At 54.1% G+C, this 16252-nt stretch overlaps 8 protein-coding genes across 8 annotated transcripts; 4 read left to right on the plus strand and 4 right to left on the minus strand.

Annotated features, from left to right (window-relative positions):
- Positions 1-554: 554 nt before the first annotated feature.
- On the plus strand, positions 555-2814 carry BO70DRAFT_362853 (uncharacterized protein). The gene has a single exon (XM_025543420.1). The coding sequence runs from the start codon at positions 621-623 to the stop codon at positions 2499-2501; it is 1881 nt and encodes a 626-aa protein (XP_025398740.1). The 5' UTR covers positions 555-620; the 3' UTR covers positions 2502-2814.
- A 349-nt stretch (positions 2815-3163) lies between these two features.
- BO70DRAFT_407274 (putative C6 transcription factor) lies at positions 3164-5920 on the plus strand (the record flags this gene model as incomplete). The annotated part of the gene is made up of 8 exons (XM_025547167.1): positions 3164-3220; positions 3280-3303; positions 3392-3513; positions 3581-4050; positions 4100-4395; positions 4442-4864; positions 4917-5152; positions 5204-5920. The coding sequence occupies 8 exons, from the start codon at positions 3164-3166 to the stop codon at positions 5703-5705; spliced, it is 2130 nt and encodes a 709-aa protein (XP_025398741.1). The 3' UTR covers positions 5706-5920.
- On the minus strand, positions 5670-7320 carry BO70DRAFT_316453 (short chain dehydrogenase). Its single transcript, XM_025540349.1, has 4 exons — positions 7033-7320; positions 6589-6836; positions 6232-6435; positions 5670-6070 (listed from the first exon to the last, which is right to left on the minus strand). Exons 1-4 carry the CDS (start codon positions 7085-7087, stop codon positions 5804-5806), a joined length of 774 nt encoding a protein of 257 aa, XP_025398742.1. The 5' UTR covers positions 7088-7320; the 3' UTR covers positions 5670-5803.
- Positions 7321-7823: 503 nt separating this feature from the next.
- Positions 7824-10417, minus strand: BO70DRAFT_338142 (potassium channel family protein). The gene is made up of 2 exons (XM_025541181.1): positions 9949-10417; positions 7824-9887 (listed from the first exon to the last, which is right to left on the minus strand). The coding sequence occupies exons 1-2, from the start codon at positions 10215-10217 to the stop codon at positions 8048-8050; spliced, it is 2109 nt and encodes a 702-aa protein (XP_025398743.1). The 5' UTR covers positions 10218-10417; the 3' UTR covers positions 7824-8047.
- Positions 10418-10848: 431 nt separating this feature from the next.
- BO70DRAFT_293218 (putative integral membrane protein) lies at positions 10849-12287 on the minus strand (the record flags this gene model as incomplete). The annotated part of the gene is made up of 6 exons (XM_025539433.1): positions 10849-11248; positions 11300-11772; positions 11825-11892; positions 11939-11975; positions 12036-12055; positions 12107-12287. 6 exons carry the CDS (start codon positions 12285-12287, stop codon positions 10849-10851), a joined length of 1179 nt encoding a protein of 392 aa, XP_025398744.1.
- Positions 12288-13055: 768 nt separating this feature from the next.
- On the minus strand, positions 13056-13592 carry BO70DRAFT_53995 (uncharacterized protein). The gene has a single exon (XM_025548523.1). The coding sequence runs from the start codon at positions 13450-13452 to the stop codon at positions 13159-13161; it is 294 nt and encodes a 97-aa protein (XP_025398745.1). The 5' UTR covers positions 13453-13592; the 3' UTR covers positions 13056-13158.
- A 990-nt stretch (positions 13593-14582) lies between these two features.
- BO70DRAFT_362859 (uncharacterized protein) lies at positions 14583-15402 on the plus strand. The gene has a single exon (XM_025543421.1). It carries the CDS (start codon positions 14933-14935, stop codon positions 15317-15319), a length of 387 nt encoding a protein of 128 aa, XP_025398746.1. The 5' UTR covers positions 14583-14932; the 3' UTR covers positions 15320-15402.
- Positions 15403-15497: 95 nt separating this feature from the next.
- BO70DRAFT_353435 (uncharacterized protein) lies at positions 15498-15905 on the plus strand (the record flags this gene model as incomplete). The annotated part of the gene is made up of 1 exon (XM_025541832.1): positions 15498-15905. One exon carries the CDS (start codon positions 15498-15500, stop codon positions 15903-15905), a length of 408 nt encoding a protein of 135 aa, XP_025398747.1.
- Positions 15906-16252: the final 347 nt, after the last annotated feature.

A 16252-nucleotide genomic window follows, 5' to 3' on the forward strand; every position in this document is an offset into this window, starting at 1 on the left:
AAACGGATGCGAATAACCTGCTGGGCTCCCAATTGGGGGTCGAAGTCACACGTAGCACTGGGCAGAGACAGAGGGACTAAGAAGACTAGTTAGTGCCCGCCTGAAGGTCGCAGGAGCAGGAGACACATGGAGGGACTCTGTATGGTTAAGCATGAGATCAGCGGCTGTCCTGGACCACTATCCCTTATAGTTCCAATAGCGCCTGATCCAGGGGCGGGTTCCAGAGAGGATGGGGGGCGGTGGGAACGTGTCAGGATGGGATGGCAGTGATGATGGGACCAATGGATAGAGAGAGGATGGTGAGACACCGCGACCCTAGGAAGAGGATCGGAGAAGGAGGATGAACGACGGGGTGATGAGTCGCGTTGCATCCACCGCATCCTCCATCTCGGGCGTTATCAGTGGAGCCGACGGGTAACTAAGTAGTAGTACGGAGCACGACGTTCTAGTACAATACACCGTACCGCGCTAGGCCCCATCCGGATGCCCCTCTGTATCGCCCCGAAAAATCTCAGGCCTCGTTTTGTTTCCCCCGCATTATTGGATTCGCCTTCCCTTCTCTTGCAAGTCCCCGGATGTCCCGCATATCTCCCATCCAGCCCAATCCTTAGCCACGCCGCATGATTCCGTCGCATCCCCTCCCACTCTCTGACGAGTGGACCGACCCCGACGCCTACGTCGAGGCCCTCCTCTCCTTCGCCAACTCGTCCGCCCTCTTTAGGCACCTCTGCGGCGGGGTGCATATCCTCGATTTCCTGACCCGCGACCCGGACCTCTATACCTCCCTCCTACCCGAACACTGGCGCGCCTTCTTCGATCAGCATGACGTCCAGGATATCTTGGACCTTCTCCTGCGGGACGACATTCGACCTCTGCTAGCTGCGGCGCGCGACGGGGAACAGGGTAGCACACAATGGAGAGGCGCCGCGCTGCCCCCGCTAGACCTCCTCGAATACATCCACCAGATCCGCCGATTGAGCCTGGGACGGGACTTCACCCCCGGCCAGCCCGGAACGCCGTCTATCCCGAAGAAGATCGCCGTCGGAATGAATGTCAAGAAGTACCACGAGGTCGCACACTTCTCGAAATACGTCGATGCCCTGTGTACCGCCGTGGATGAACAGCGCGGCGATGCGATCACGCACATCGTCGACTTCGGATCGGGCCAGAGCTATCTCGGACGGACCCTCGCTTGCCCTCCCTACAACAGACACATCGTTGCCATCGAGCGGACACACCAGTTCATCAGCGGCGCCAAGGGGATGGATATCCACGCCAAACTGCAGAAGAAGAAAATCAACATGTACAACAAGAAGCTGGCCAACTGCAAGACCTGTCTCGACCCGGAATCCCCTCCGGCTGAAACCGCCGAAACGACCTCGGATGACAAGGACAAGACCACCGGAGAATCAGCGGACGTGGCCATGATCAATGTCTTCCGTGACGTCAGTCTCACACCCGACGAAATTGGCCACGCTCCTTATCGCAATGCCCCCAAGGCTGAAACGAAGGAGGAAGACCCGGAGAAAATGAGAGGCAGGATGGACTATATCGAACATGAAATCAAGGACGGCTACTTGGAGCCCATCATCCAGGATGTCGTCGAGGCGCCCGCAGCCGAGACGCAAGCTGGAGACGATGCTGTCGCGACTGCCAATGGGGACTCCACGAAGGCCAACGTCATGGTCATCTCCCTGCACTCCTGCGGCAACCTTCTCCACCACGGAGTGCGATCGTTGGTTCTGAACCCGTCAGTGAAGGCCATCGCTATGATCGGATGCTGCTACAACCTGGTCACCGAGAGGCTGGGCCCTGCGACCTACAAGCTCCCCATTCTCCGGTCGATGCACCCCCGTCTGACCAAAGACGCGATCGCGTACGACCCGCATGGCTTCCCGATGTCGAAACGGTTCGAAGAATACGAGCACGAGAGCGGGACCGGCATGAAGCTGAACATCACCGCCCGCTCCCAGTCCCTGCAGGCGCCCTACAATTGGAGCCGGAAGGACAGCGAAGACTTTTTCACCCGCCACTTCTATCGCAGTCTCCTGCAGCGCCTCCTTGTGGATCGCGGGGTCGTCGCCAAGCCCAAGAACCCAGACAATCTCTACGACGACTTGGGCGACGGGGATGCAGGAAACCCTCTGATTGTGGGCTCGCTGCGCAAGTCTGCGTTCGTGTCGTTCCCCGCGTATGCCCAGGCCGCCGTGACGAAGCTGAGCCGGGACCCGAAGACGGGCGAGAAGGTGAGGGCAGGGATGGCGGACGTCTCTGAGGAGGAGCTGGAGCGCTATGTGCAGGACTACTGGTACGCGAAAAAGCGGCTGAGCGTGGTCTGGAGCCTGATGTCCTTCAGCGCCGCCCTGGTCGAGGCCATCATTGTCGTGGACCGGTGGCAATTCCTGCGGGAGCACGATTCGGTGAAGGAGTGCTGGGTGGAGCCGGTGTTCGACTACAAGCAGAGCCCGAGGAACCTGGCTGTCATTGGCATCAAGAAGTGAATCGACCGGTGATGATTCTGGTGGGATATCTCCCGCCAAGCCATGTTGAATCTGTTAGGCAGCAGAAAACTCGACTCCGGACTTTTGAGCATCAACCTGACGGCTCACGGCATTTTATGATCCACACGGGCTACGATCGCCTTGCGGCTCAGGTCTAGCCCTGAGTCTATTCTGTTGCCTAGATCTTGATGGGAAACCCTCGACAAGCCATGTATGGCCTAGTTATGATGAGACGACGAAAAGCATGTATAGATGAATAGAGTGTTTTAGATGGAGTAAATGTGACATGAAGTGGGATGATCTTGTTTTCCACAGAGCAGACAGCATTGGCTGTGTTTCAACCCCTACAGAGAATCCAGGGTGCATATGGCATATGGCATATGCAAGCGAGCTGCATGACTCATGTCCCGGCGACCGTGAAGATATAGACAGACCAGGCAGACTGCCATTGAAATGGCAGTGTTCAATCATAAAGAGACCCTCAGGCGGCCTCCGTCCGAACAACCAATAAACGCAGGCAGTGCTCGGCTTCCGCGGGACCCGGCCGCTGAGTGTCTCACCACCGCCACACCATCATTCCTCCCAACCTCTGCGCCCGGAATCCCAATCCCATCCCCGTCCGATAAACTCTCAATCAGAGCGCTTATCGCCTGGAATACAACATGGAGGCCGAGGGCCCCGAGAGCGACAGCACCAAGGAGTCCCTGGGCCGGCATGCGGTGAGTTCGGTTGCACAGCAGCCATAGACTATGCCCATTGCTGACGACCCGGACATTAGTGCGATCAATGCCGTCTGCGAAAGGTACGGTAACAACGGTGGTCTGGCTGCAGCTCCTGCAGACATGGATAGTAAGTACAGTAGTAACTGATGAGGCATTTATGATGGCCAGATCCGCTGCGACAAGCGGTCTCCCTGCTCCAACTGTCGGAGCTCCAAGATCGTATGCCGCTCGACCGGCGCTGGCCAGAAGCTCCCGGAGCCGCGGAAGCGCGTCCTGATCTCAAGTCAATAGTATGCTTGCTTGCTTGCTGGATGGGGAACTCGGGGTCTGGTCGGGGCTGTGCTGATCGCGGTCTAGTGAGAAGAAAATCGATCTGATCGAGGAACGGCTGGGGAATATTGAGCGTGTTCTTTATGAGCTGAAAAATAGTAGTAAGCGTCCGTCCGAGGCTTGCTATCAGTCCACGCCTGTTTCCGGACAGCTGAGCCCTTCTGCTACGAATCATACCTCCAATGCGGCCACGACCCTGGATCAGCATGAGGCTACCCCCGAGTTTGAGGGGAACTCGTCCATGGCGGCCCATTCTGCTTACGCGAGTGAATTCCTCGAGACGGCCGTGTCGCGCAGCGCGCTCCCGATGTCGACACCCAAGATGAGCATGGCGCTCGCTACGCTGAAGCACATGGTCAATATGCAAGACCACAAGGCGCAGTCCCCGTCTCGCGAAGTCCGCTTTCCGAATCAGAGGTCTATCCCCGGCTCTGGACTGCGGGATCTGACCATGCCCCCGGTGCAGGTTGTTTTGTCACTCCTGCGCAGATGCAAAGGTGGGCACTGGATGGACTTAAATGGGTTCTATATGCTAACTGATACCAGAACAACCCCATTGCTTGCAGGCATTTTGTCCTTTCCTCACGACGGACCGGCTTGTTGAAACATGTCGCGAGGTGTACTTCGCCACAGAGGATTACTCGGACGCCACGTTCATTGTCGTGAACGGGGCTCTTTACTACATGATGTCCGATCTGACCGTCAGCCTGCCGGAGAAAAAGTCAAGGGAAGAGTATGGGAGGTACCTGAAGCTCTGTCAGGTCAATCTCGAAACCGCCCTGGCTAATCTGAGCCTGTTGATGCCTGCGAAGATTGAGAATATTGAAGCGCTTGCGTTGGGGGTAAGATGCTCCCGTGACTTTAAATTACCCGACTCACGTTGTCTAGGCCGTCTATGCTATCGAGATGTCGAAGCCCTCGTTTGCTTTGACTTTAACATCAAGTGCGGTTCGCCTGTGCCAAACGCTGGGGTATCATCGGTTTGTGGCCTTAAAGGACGAGAAAGACGCCCGAGGCAATGCTCTGTTCTGGACAGTCTACTGCTTTGACAGGGCGGTGTCACTCCGACTTGGTCGCGCCTCAACTATCCAAGACTACGATATTTCGTCGCCAGAAATCATGGACCTGACGGCTGTTGCTGAGCCGTACAGGACGATATACCCGTTGTGGATCCAACTTGCTCGGATTCAAGGCAAGGTGTATGAACTGCTGTACAGCCCTACTGCGCTCGCGCAACCGGAAAACCAGAGAGCCTCACATGCTCGTCAATTAGCCTCTGAGATGCAGCGGACGGTCATGCAGCCATTCGAGGTACGTACGCCCACAAGCGTTCGTTTCAAGTCGTCTAGCTAACATCAGCCAGAAAATCGCCTTCCCCCAAGAAATTTCAATAATAGATGATGTTTTCTTCCGGTCCGACAAAGTCGCTCGCTTGTCCGTCCTAGCCCTGATATACAGAGCCATCCCGCCCCAAGGGGCGCAGGGGACATTCATCCCCGAATGCATCGATACCGCCCGAGAAGCCCTCGAGGTGCACGAGAAGTGCATGGCAGACGTGAAAGAGATGAACGAACATATCAAGATCGCGTACTTCCACTGGTAAGCCACTTATACCCCAATCCCCGAGCCTGCTATAACTCTACTCCCCAGGACAATCCTCTACGCGCCCTTCGTCCCCTTCATTGTCATATTCTGCCAGGCCATCGCGCTATCATCCTGGGACGACCTAGCCCGACTAGAAGACTTCGTGGCCTCGCTCCAGCCGAACTGCTTCCTCTCTGAATCGATCGCAAAACTCTACCAGCTGTGTCAGATCCTCAGCAACGTCGCGCGGCTATACATGGAGGCGAAGGCACAGGTCCAGGCCAAGGAGGATGGAAACCTCGCGTCCGTCGGCCAGGAATTCGATGTCTATTTGAGTGCCCTTGGGTTGGCGCCTATGGCGACTGATGACGGCGATGGCCAGTGGACTACACCCCTTCCTCCGGGGTCTGTGCCTGGAGAGATAAGGGCAATGGACGGCCAGGATACCGGTCCCGGCGCGGCTATACCGCAGACCACGCAGCTGGGGAACTGGTTCTCCGGGAACCAGCACATGATGGGCTTGCTTGAGGAGGACTTTTCGTTGTTTGACCCTTCGGCGTGGATGTAGCTGGTAAGATATATCCTACAAAAATCCACTCTCAAGAGCATATGTCAATATCACACTAACATCACCACCAGACCCCAGACCGCAGCCCTCAATACCCATTAAATACACTTCCCCCCATCAATCACCATCTCCGTCCCATTGATAAACCTCCCTTCCTCGCTCGCCAGAAACAGACACATGTTCGCGACATCATCCACCTCCGTCAGCCTGCCCAGCGGCACGTTCCCCACGAACTTGGCCCGGTTCTCGGGCGTATCCTCCATGCCTGTGAATTGCGAAAATAGAGGCGTCGCGCACAGGAGTGGTGCGACGGTGTTTACACGGATGTTGTGCGGGCCGTATTCGGCTGCGAGGCCTTTTGTTGCCTGGGCCCACATGTTAGCATATATCAGTACGCATCTCATCCCGGCTCGTATCGTCTCGTCTCGTCTCATCCCATCTCATCTCCTCTTGTGTCATCACTGGATAAAGACGAAGACGAAGACAAAAAGCCTGCCACAGCATGGGGGGGAATGAAAAAACCCACATTCGTAACAGCCCCCTTGGACGCATTATACCACACCAACCCGGGTCTGGGCCTCGACGCCCCCGTCGACGAGATATTGATCATCGACCCGCCCCCGCCCTGCTCGATCAGGCGTGCCATGAACGCCTGACTCCCGAGGAATATCCCCTTCACATTGACGTTGAACACCCGCTCCCATTCCGCCTCTGTGACTTCCAACGTCGGCTGTCCACCATCGTTCATTAGCCTTTCATCCATCCATTCATTCATAGATCCATCCCCCAAGTGACAATGCCAACTCCTTCAACCACCCGTTCTCGCCTTCCCCCCCCCCCCCCCCCCAAGAAAACCCTAAGAGGGATGAAAGACGATACGTACCTTATTCCGATACGTCACCCCCGCATTATTCACGAGCACATCCACGCGCCCAAACCTCGTGACGGCGCTCTGCACCACCCTGCTCCACTGCGCGGCGCTCGTAACGTCGATCTGTTCGAAGACCAGACTCGTGGGATTTGTGGCCGCCAGGGCCTGCCCGCCTGTCGCGCTGATGTCCGCGATGATTACCTTTGCGCCTTCTGCGGCGAATCGTTGCGCGATGGCGGAGCCGAAGCCGGAGGATGCGCCTGGTTCATGTTTATTAAATTGTTGTTATGGGGTTGGGAAGTAGGGAGAGGAAAGAGGGAAGAGGGGCGGTTAGGAGGATGTGCAGGGATGGGTGCAGGGGTGTTGAGGGGTTGAGGGGGAAAGTCTATAGTATAATAACTAAAGTAGGTATGATCTATGAAGTTAGAACTTAAGAAGAAGACAGGGCAGACCAACCAGTCACGATTGCGACTTTTCCTGCGAGTCGCGAGCCGGGTGTTAGAGTTGGCATTTTGGATTCCGAATCGGACTCGTATCAGGATATCTGAATTGGACTTTTGCGTAGTACAAAAACTAATATATATAGGATCTGATGATTTGGGCGCTATACACACCGCCTGTGTATGCAATTGCAATTTGGTGAAGAAGTAGGTAGATACAGTTTCCGGTTGAGAATGAAAGAGACTGTTACACTTATGATAGAGAGAGAGAGAGAGAGAGAGAGAGAGAGAACTATTATTGACAAGGAGTGAGAATGGATGGTGTTCGTGTTTAGTGGTTACCCCGCTTCTGATATCATATCATATGCTTTGCACTACTTCACTTAGTAAGAGACAACGTTGGTAATTGGTATGGATGGAATGGAATGAGGGGTTGGCTGATTGGTAGTGACTGTGACTTACCGTACTTGGTGGTGAGCGGATGCGGAGATATTTGCCCCTGCCACTCACCACTCACCACTCACCACTCAGGTAGCTTAATCCTTGTATCTGTCTATCTACTCCATACCTTAGGGAGGATGTACTATGCATGGGTCCGTGTCAATAAGGTACCAGGGTATGTACATACAGGTACATACCTAGTTCCATAAACAGAGACCTCAAGATTGCTGTCTGTACTGTAATTAACCAGGATGGGGGCTGCGTATTTAGTCTCGGACTGACTGGGATCAACCGACCGGTTTATCAAGCTTTCTTTGTTTACCCACCCATCCATATGTACCTTAGGTATCTAAGTGAGTGCACGGTGGCGAAGAACTTGCGGTCAGAGACATGTACATGTATGTACATATGTACTTACCAGGCAGCATCCCCGTCCCTGCCTGTTACACAGACGGACCGGGATCAAGGAATCTACTCTCCCTCTTCCTCTCCCTCTCCATTCCTCTTTGTGCACCCAAAACCCAACACCAATAACCAACAGTGGATATCAAATAACAAATCTTAAAAACAAAAAGGCTATATACAAACTATCACTCATCCCGAAACTTAATCTCCCTCTCCTTTTTCAACGTCGGCTCATCCTCCTCCTCGACCACCCCCTCTCCCTCTCCCTCCTTGCCGACCATCCGATTCCGCGCCTGGATATCGATATACCGAATCAGACTCTCACACAGCCGATGCAGCACCCACTCGGGCTCCGTCTGCGTCGCCAACATCGGACTCGTCTCCCCGATCCAATCCCAATTCAGGACCCCGTACTCGTCCTCGTGCAGCACGACGCCGTCCGGACTGGGGTCCGTGAAGCGGATTAGCCGCGTAAACTCGACCCACTCTTCGTAGCTGTAGCGTTTGCGTTCCCCGGATACGGCGTCGCGGGTGGTGCGCTGGATGGCGTACGCGAGTTGGCGCGCGAGGCGGAAGCCCGACGACGCGGCCGTCGAGCCGGTGCCGGATGCGGTATCGGGTTCGCTGGCGAGTTCTTCGAGGGAGCGGGCTGGTGGGTGCGTTGAGTTACTGTTGTTATTGTTGTTGTTGTTGTTGTTGTTGTTGTTGTTGTTTGTGTGGTGGTGGTGGTGTGGCTGGTCCCGACGATCAGGGTGTGTTTCGCCGGACTCTGCCTCGTCCAGGCCGACGGAGAAGCCCTGTGCGATGCGGCGGTGTTCTTCGCGCCGCTGCAGCGCGGAGTCAATGGGCGGGAATTTGCGGAGGAAGTGCATGTATTTCCCCGCGTGCGGGAGGACGGTCCAGTCCGCGAGGACGTTCGTGGCCTGTTTGAAGCCGGCGACCACGGTGTCGCTCATCTCCGAGATCAGGACCGTCATGGTCGGGACGGAAATGAGCGACCAGACGATGAAGAATGGCCGAGCCGCGTTGCTGGTCGGCGTGTAGTCCCCATATCCGATGGTGAGGAGGGAGCAGAATCCGAAGTACAGTGACTGGAAATAAGTCATGTCTTCAAGTTTCCAGAACACCACGGCGCCGCAGGACCAGACGACTCCGAAGAGGATCACGCTGATCACCAGGTTGTACCAGCGACGGAAGAAGAGGGTTTCGGACTGGATGGCGCGCATGGCGTCGAATCGGTCCTTCTCTTCTTTCATGACGAGGAGCTTGGGGCGTCCGACGAAGGAGAACGCGCCGATCGTGCTTCCGATCCCCGGTTTGCGGGTCCGCTTGGGTCGGTATTCGAGCTGTGGGACGTCTTCGCCGGGCTGGATGGAGATGGAGCGCTGGATGGTGGCTTGGCGTTTTCGTTCCACGTGCTTTCGAACGACCTTGTCGTATTGGAGGTCTCGCGCGATGTTGTTGATACTTCCGACCACTAGACCGAGGATGATCATCCCGATGACAGCGTAGGGAAAGACGAGACCTCTCCCGACAGGAGTGGGAGCGGTGATGTCGCCATAGCCGAGGGTGAGGATCGTGACGTCGGAGAAGTAGAGCGCGTCCGCGAATGATATGTCAATGACTGTGTGGAAGATCGCGGCGCCGACCAGTAGCCATACCACAAAGGCCGTTGTCTGCAGGATCAGGGTTCTTTGTCCGTCTGTGAGCGCAAAATACTGCGGATAGTGCCCGAGGACGTATCCCAGCATGTTGATCATGAGGATAACCATCAGGAAGAAGTAGAGCGCCGCCGCGATAACCGCGCTCCAAAAGCCCTGGGAGTAGGTCTGGTTTGGCGGGACCGGGCCCGCGTAGACATGCGTGGCGGCAGTGATCCCAACCAGGATGAATGTCGACAGACACCAGAGTATGATCGATGCGGGCAAAGCTATGATGTATCGCATCGTGCGCGTGAAGTTGAACAGGAGGAAGAAGTTGCCTGCAAGCCCGCAGGCAAGTGAGGTCGCATTCAGGGCTATGCTCCTAGTAGATTTAGCGTGGAACCTTCTTTCCGAGATCTTGCAGTCGATGCTATGCTTACCATCGGGGATCTGTGATAAATACCTGTGCCGCGGCCCCGGAGGAGGAGTCTTCGCGGCCGAGAAGCTCGCTTTTCCATGGCATCACCAGGGCGACGATGGACATGACATTTGCGAGGGGTGCGGTGGTGGCCGCCACCAACGGGATGGCGGTTGAGGCAATCCACCAGTCCTGCGGCTCGTCATCTTCGGCAGGCCGCGGATGGAATTGGTTTCGGAATCTCTGCCAGAGGGACACCTTTATGCGGCCATCTCCCGTCTCGGTTTCTTTCATGTCTGGTTCAGCAAGTGGCACTACTGAGTCGAGAGTATGAGGCTTGTCGGGGGGTGGGGGGAAGAGGCGCCGTTGGATAATTGTGGCCGGTCAAAGGCTCCGGTCCATAGTGGCAAGGGAGAGAATATGATGCATCCGGGTTGTCATCTCCCAGTCGGGTAATCGAGTCGACAGAGTGAGGCCGGTGGGGCCGCCGAGACAATCGGCAGAGCTTAGCATCAGGGGAAAGAAAAGAAGCCCAAAGGGAAATGATTCCTTGTTTCCCACGCCCGTCTCGTGACGGGCCAGCCCTGGCCGGCTGCCCTACATTCCCTATCCGGCGGTGACGTCATGGCCTGTTCCTGGATGTTTTGTTTCCAGTCTCCAGCACACAAGCTTTGCGGCACGCTTTGTGGGGCTGTCAAGTCTCAAACAATCCTACTATCCATAGTAGTACTATGGTTCTCGCGCATTCAGACCTGGTTGAGCCATGCAGATTCCACAAGACGCACAATGCCGTTAACCAGTTTCCTGGCGATGGTCAGTCAAACAAGTTGACCGCCCCGTCTGGTATCTGAACATCTGAATTGTACTAATATAGCGAGCTAAACAGCAGGTCAACATCAAATCCGGAGAATCATTGTGAATGACATTATAATGACTCCTTTTTGTCGATCCCCTCCGGACCCCCTGCTCCCCGCATCGTCACGGTTGTCGACACGTCCACCGTCTTCATAATGCCCAGCGTCTCCACCGGGTTTTGAGCTCCCACAGAGTCGACCCGTACCGTCGTCTCAAACCTCGGCGCTTCCTCGTCATTCGGGATGAGAATGTCATGGTCCGAGCTGGTATCCATCAAGGTCAACTGGTTCGCGCTGTGATCTCCGCATCTGGGGCGACTGTTCTTCGCATTGGTCAACTGGTACTGGGAGCCAGGGGTGCCTTTGTTGCTCGAATAGCGGTTGCTCGAGTACTCGCGGTATGTGCGGGTTACCAACGCCGAAAGGGCAGGTAGGCAAGCGCAGATGACTCCGATTGCTATTTCGGCATTCCTACCACGTGTGTCAGGAACTGGACGGGCATGCTGTAAGAGTAACGCCTACCCGAACATGTTGATGCGCATAAAAGCTAACGTACTGTCGCTCGACTGCCCAGTCTTCAGAATGAGTATCAAACGGACAACACTGGATGCGCATGCCAGTCCTCCCGCTCCTAGGATTATCATGACCCGCACTTTCTTCTTCATGGGCAGCTGCAAGCGCAGTGTCAACGGCAATGGGAGAATCAGGATGATCATGTCGCTGACAACGCTGACAACTGCATCGGCCAGGATAATCGACGTCTGGTCCAGACAGGAGCCGGGCGTGTCGGGGGCCCAGAACTTGGCAATCGGATTGCACATTCGGATCTTGACAATGACGGCTGGGATATAGTATGCCAGCATGACACCCAGGAAGATGTGGATAAATGTGACCGCTTTGCGGAAGGGGCCAAACACCCGTGCAATGATCCAGAGAAGCGACAGCTTGGTCAGGTAGGCGGTTGGCCCATACATGACCATGGTTACGTACACCGTCTGCGATAGTCAGTGCAATCGTCCGAGACGCTGGAAAGAGCGTATGACACACCTTTTCAAATGGTATCCGATGTGATTCAGGCACATCGTAAGCATGCAACCCCCCTCCAAAATGACCCACTGGACAGGTTAAGCAAAGCGGCTTTGATGAACCACGGACACTTACTGATCAGTGCAATAGCCGAGTAGGAAACGCCTAAGATCTTGACCAAGTCACAAAACTTCAGTATCCGGTCCAGTCACGGAGATGGATATCTTCTTACCCAAGCACCCAAGCATGTCCCTGCAAGTTGTTAGCATCAAACACCCGCCCATCCCGCCCATCAACACTAACAGTCTTCTTTACTATACCCTCCAAGTATAGATATCCGCGTATACAAGCGCAGTCCAAAGAAAATCGTCATCGCCGCGATACACAGGATCTGGGTAGCCACATTCCACCTCTGGACCGACCTGTCAATCGGTCTCCCCGTCATGCCGGTATCATCCCGTCCAAGCAATTCCGCGAAAGCCATACTGACGGCTAGATTGCCTGGACGCGATAAAAAGAGCAAACTTGCCCCCAACAGCCTGGGCGTGCGTCGGCTTTAAAACAATCAAGCGGCCAGCATTGGGATCCAGCCCCATGACACATCGACCGGGGTCGACATGTCGCGGAAAGTATCATTCTCCGAGCGGCCCTTTTGGGGATGTTTACAGCCTTGGTAGGGGGGATACTTTGTCATCCCTGACGTAAATAGTGCAAGACCGGTTTGAAAGACTGTTCCTGCCCAGGTCAGCTATGCTGCGCCAGGGTGCTGGGTTGGTCGACTGTGAGTGACAGGGGTGGAGGAAGCACAAAGGACGGCGCACAATCTGCTATGGTAATTAGCATTCGATTTGTGATCCAGAGAGCCGGGATGTCAGGGATCTATGATTGGCATTCTTTGCCAAGTCGCCGGGATGCGTTGGGTCCGATGGATGGAGACAAAGAGTCGCTGAATTCTCCGTTCCGAGTACATCCATCCATGCATCCCTGACTCGCACAGTACATATTTCCAACGCTTCTGACATGTTGGGGCCTGGGCCCCTCGGGTCTGCATGAAGCTGCACGATCGGTGTCAGTGCCCGTTGCCTTGCCTGTTCGTGCAGCTGCGTGGCGCCGTAGCGCAAGCAAGACAGACATCAGAATCAGATACATAGATGTGTGTTGCCGAGCATGATCAACACCCGACCAGTTCGTGCTTTGGCTAGGGTCACTGGGCTTTCATGATGCCAGTCAATTATTGAGTCTTGGGCTGACCACATTCTTTGTGAAGAGTGTCGATCGATCCCTCTCTCTGCAGGCATTATATTATGATCTGTCGAGGAAGGTACCGTGCATGCTTTCTTTGCATGCTTCCTTCCTTACGGTACGGTTCCGTGCTGTACGGGTATTTGTATTACAAGATGAGACTGGGAATGCTGCGGGCGGCAAGTGGGTTCCGCTGCCGTCCGTCCCAGAGAGTCTGGTTGCCCGTGCGGATGAATGGATGTAAAGAGGTCAGGAAGTGAAGGCCATGACAAACATCCTCGAGAAACATCCAATTGGGAAGCATGAAAACTCGACAGCCGTGAGTTGCAGAGTGAAGAGAAAAAGAACAACAACACGCGTGGCCGATTTGGTAAGAAAACGCTCGCCAGACATCCATGGATCTTCATATCATACCACTTGTACAGGATTTGCTTCTGCTGTCGGTGTGCTAGCAGGTGGTGGAGTCATTGTCAGCTTCCCCATATGTACGGCCGGAATTGCATTTTCCGGTAGACTTACCTGACTGGGTTGCTCACTCCTACGTTTGTACTAACTGACCTTGGACAATAATGCATCGTGCTAATGCATCGGGGTTATGGTGCGGAGTACCTACGTACTGTTTAAGATCAAGATCTACAGCTGTTGCCCCTCCCACGGAGAAACATACGGCTATACAGTACCTTTTGAATGTCCTCCAAGCAAGCCACTCCCACCAACATCATCCCGACAGAGAGAAGAGAAAACCACCCAGAGCTCGGACACATCACATCAAAAGCACACGGAATTATATTCCTTTTCATCGAGCTGATACGGAGTACACTACGACGATCACCCACTGCACATCAATTCCAAGCTCTGTGTGGTTTGATTGGTCTGCTTGAGACACTGTGGCTCTGTGGTGTGGTGTGGTGTGGTGTCAGAAAGTCCGAAGGACGTGACACGGGCGTTGGGAATGACTCCATCAATGCCATTGTTTTCAACCAAGGTAGCACAGGTCTTCATTCAGTCGCTCGTTGCTTCTTTGCTTTGCTTGATCTGCCGATCAAAGGGACTTTCTTCTTCCGACGGACTGCCTGAGGCAGGATACGCTCTCTGGTCTCGGGGGGTCTCTTGGGAGATTGGCGCTGCTGTGTCTGGACAGGACTATGATGTGGTTGCTATGCAATTGTTCATCGTAGTGAGAATACTGTACCAGTCCTGCAGCTCTGGTTAGGTGTCACGTATAATGAAAACAACTGAAGCTGACTTGGACTGATTCAACGGCACGCTAGCTGAAGGTAGGGAGTTCTGGGATACATGATACGGTGGGATACAGGGCAGGGCCCTCCGTCCGTATCTTCCTACCGCTGCCTGGCACTGATTCTCAAAAGCTATGAATATCTCACTCAGCGTGGAGAGTGGATAGTCATCATAATGTGTGAATGACAATTCAGGCATTTGTTATACTCCCGAGAGCAACTTTGACGCCACCAACACTCACATATCTAAAATGTTGTTCTGACAACCCCCCAGTGGTCAAGAAACTAGTTCCATGATGTACACTCCTACATCCATGGGTACAAGGGCTATATCCAGCCAAAGTATTGCAATAATGAGAGCACACATACTAACATCAAGTTTGATGCGGTCTCTATCGCATCATACTGATACAACCCCGGGACCGGGCTCCCACGTAATTCCATATTTAAGCAGCGCAGCCAGCCCACTTTTCACATCTCGTCTTGATCCTTCTGCTTCCTCAATTCTCCCACTCACAGCACACACTCATATAAACCGAGAACACTTCAACCATGAGCGACATCGGGCCAGAGTTTCTGTCCGAAAGGGCGAACTGGGCTTATTGAACGGCTCTTTAAGACCACAGACCGAGAAGAGCCGGGAAGTGTGATGTGGGTATTTCTCTGGCTGTGCGACATCAAGTACCTATATCATTTGATCAAACTGGCCGAACGAAAACATCCCATCGTCAAGATCCGGTTGAATGAACGTCGCTTTATCAGAAGTCTGAAAAGATTGGTCTTTTACCGAAAATCCCGGGCTGCGGATAGCGTACCCAACACCATGAGCATTCAAGAGTCGCGTCTAATCAGACGCTCGGCGAGAGTGTCAGATGAAGCTCTCAGGAGAGACAAACGCTGCGTCATCACCAAAACACCAGAGCCACTCGAAACATGTCAGATTTTCCCCTATTCTATTCATGAGCTGGATGTCGGTGACTTCTGGGCGCTCTCTTCACTTTTTCTGGCCGGAGGCGACAATCAAACGATGGGATGACAATACCGCTGGCGAATACGGAACGGAGAGATGCTGCAATCGGATCACCCTATCCAAGGATGTCCGTGGTCTTTGGGAGAACGCATGATTCGGTAATCAACCGATCCGGTTATCAGATGATAAAAAGACCCTCGAGTTGCGGTTCTGGTGGCTCCCCTTCCGCGCCTATACCCAGAAGATGGACGCCGTCGATCTGTTGAACCCGCCGCATATTCCCACCGATCGCGCCGAATCGAGGTTTTGTGCGAAATTGTGGGACTGCACCACGGAGACTCGCATTCAGTCGGGCCAGATAATCGCATTGACGACTCCGGACCCTGAGGCGTTGCCACTCCCGTCCTTTGAGCTTCTGCGGGTGCACTGGACGATAAACAGGCTGTATGTGATTAGTGGAGCGGCGGGTGGTTGGAATGAAAAAGACGATGATGGAACGCTTTATGATGGATCTAGCGAGAATGAACTTTTTGGCGATCATCACGATTATGATGGTGAGTTTTCCAGCGAGGAAGATATCGATACTGCTTTTGAAGTTGTCGAGACTCCGATAACTCTTGGCCCTCGTCAACGATATCAGTATTGTTGGTGATGGGCCGTGCGGTGACCGGTCGCTGTTATACATGCATGCATTCTGCGTGGCGAGAAGTGGTCCGTCCTGTCCTGTCTGTCTATCGCTACGCCGATCCAACCCACCGTGTAGTTTAAAATGTGAGTGTGATGGACAGATTGGCCATTAAAAAGAATACCATTCATGCTGAAGGTAGTTTAATGAAGAGAAATTGCCTCGACTTGGTGGCAAGAACACCGAAAACCTTACAACCTTCGTTGTTGAATAGGCCGCCTTCGAGGTGATCTGAAAAATGGAGGCATTGACTCGGATATGCGAGCCTGTCCATATATTTTAACTAACTCAACCCAATTCCCTTCCAAGGGCCG

This window comes from Aspergillus heteromorphus, assembly GCF_003184545.1.
Source record: "Aspergillus heteromorphus CBS 117.55 chromosome Unknown BO70scaffold_15, whole genome shotgun sequence".
Lineage (NCBI taxonomy): Eukaryota > Fungi > Ascomycota > Eurotiomycetes > Eurotiales > Aspergillaceae > Aspergillus > Aspergillus heteromorphus.

Bases quoted from the DNA above. Each gene is read 5' to 3' on its own strand.
- BO70DRAFT_362853 (XM_025543420.1), top strand. From the start codon at position 621: ATGATTCCGTCGCATCCCCTCCCACTCTCTGACGAGTGGACCGACCCC.
- BO70DRAFT_316453 (XM_025540349.1), bottom strand. From the start codon at position 7,087: ATGCCAACTCTAACACCCGGCTCGCGACTCGCAGGAAAAGTCGCAATC. The intron at 6,436-6,588 runs GTACGTATCGTC...GATGGTGGACAG, and splicing joins GGGTGACGTATCGGAATAAG to CCGACGTTGGAAGTCACAGA. The intron at 6,071-6,231 runs GTGGGTTTTTTC...ATGTGGGCCCAG, and splicing joins CCAAGGGGGCTGTTACGAAT to GCAACAAAAGGCCTCGCAGC.
- BO70DRAFT_338142 (XM_025541181.1), bottom strand. From the start codon at position 10,217: ATGAAAGAAACCGAGACGGGAGATGGCCGCATAAAGGTGTCCCTCTGG. The intron at 9,888-9,948 runs ATGGTAAGCATA...TAAATCTACTAG, and splicing joins GTATTTATCACAGATCCCCG to GAGCATAGCCCTGAATGCGA.
- BO70DRAFT_53995 (XM_025548523.1), bottom strand. From the start codon at position 13,452: ATGAAGATCCATGGATGTCTGGCGAGCGTTTTCTTACCAAATCGGCCA.
- BO70DRAFT_362859 (XM_025543421.1), top strand. From the start codon at position 14,933: ATGTGGGTATTTCTCTGGCTGTGCGACATCAAGTACCTATATCATTTG.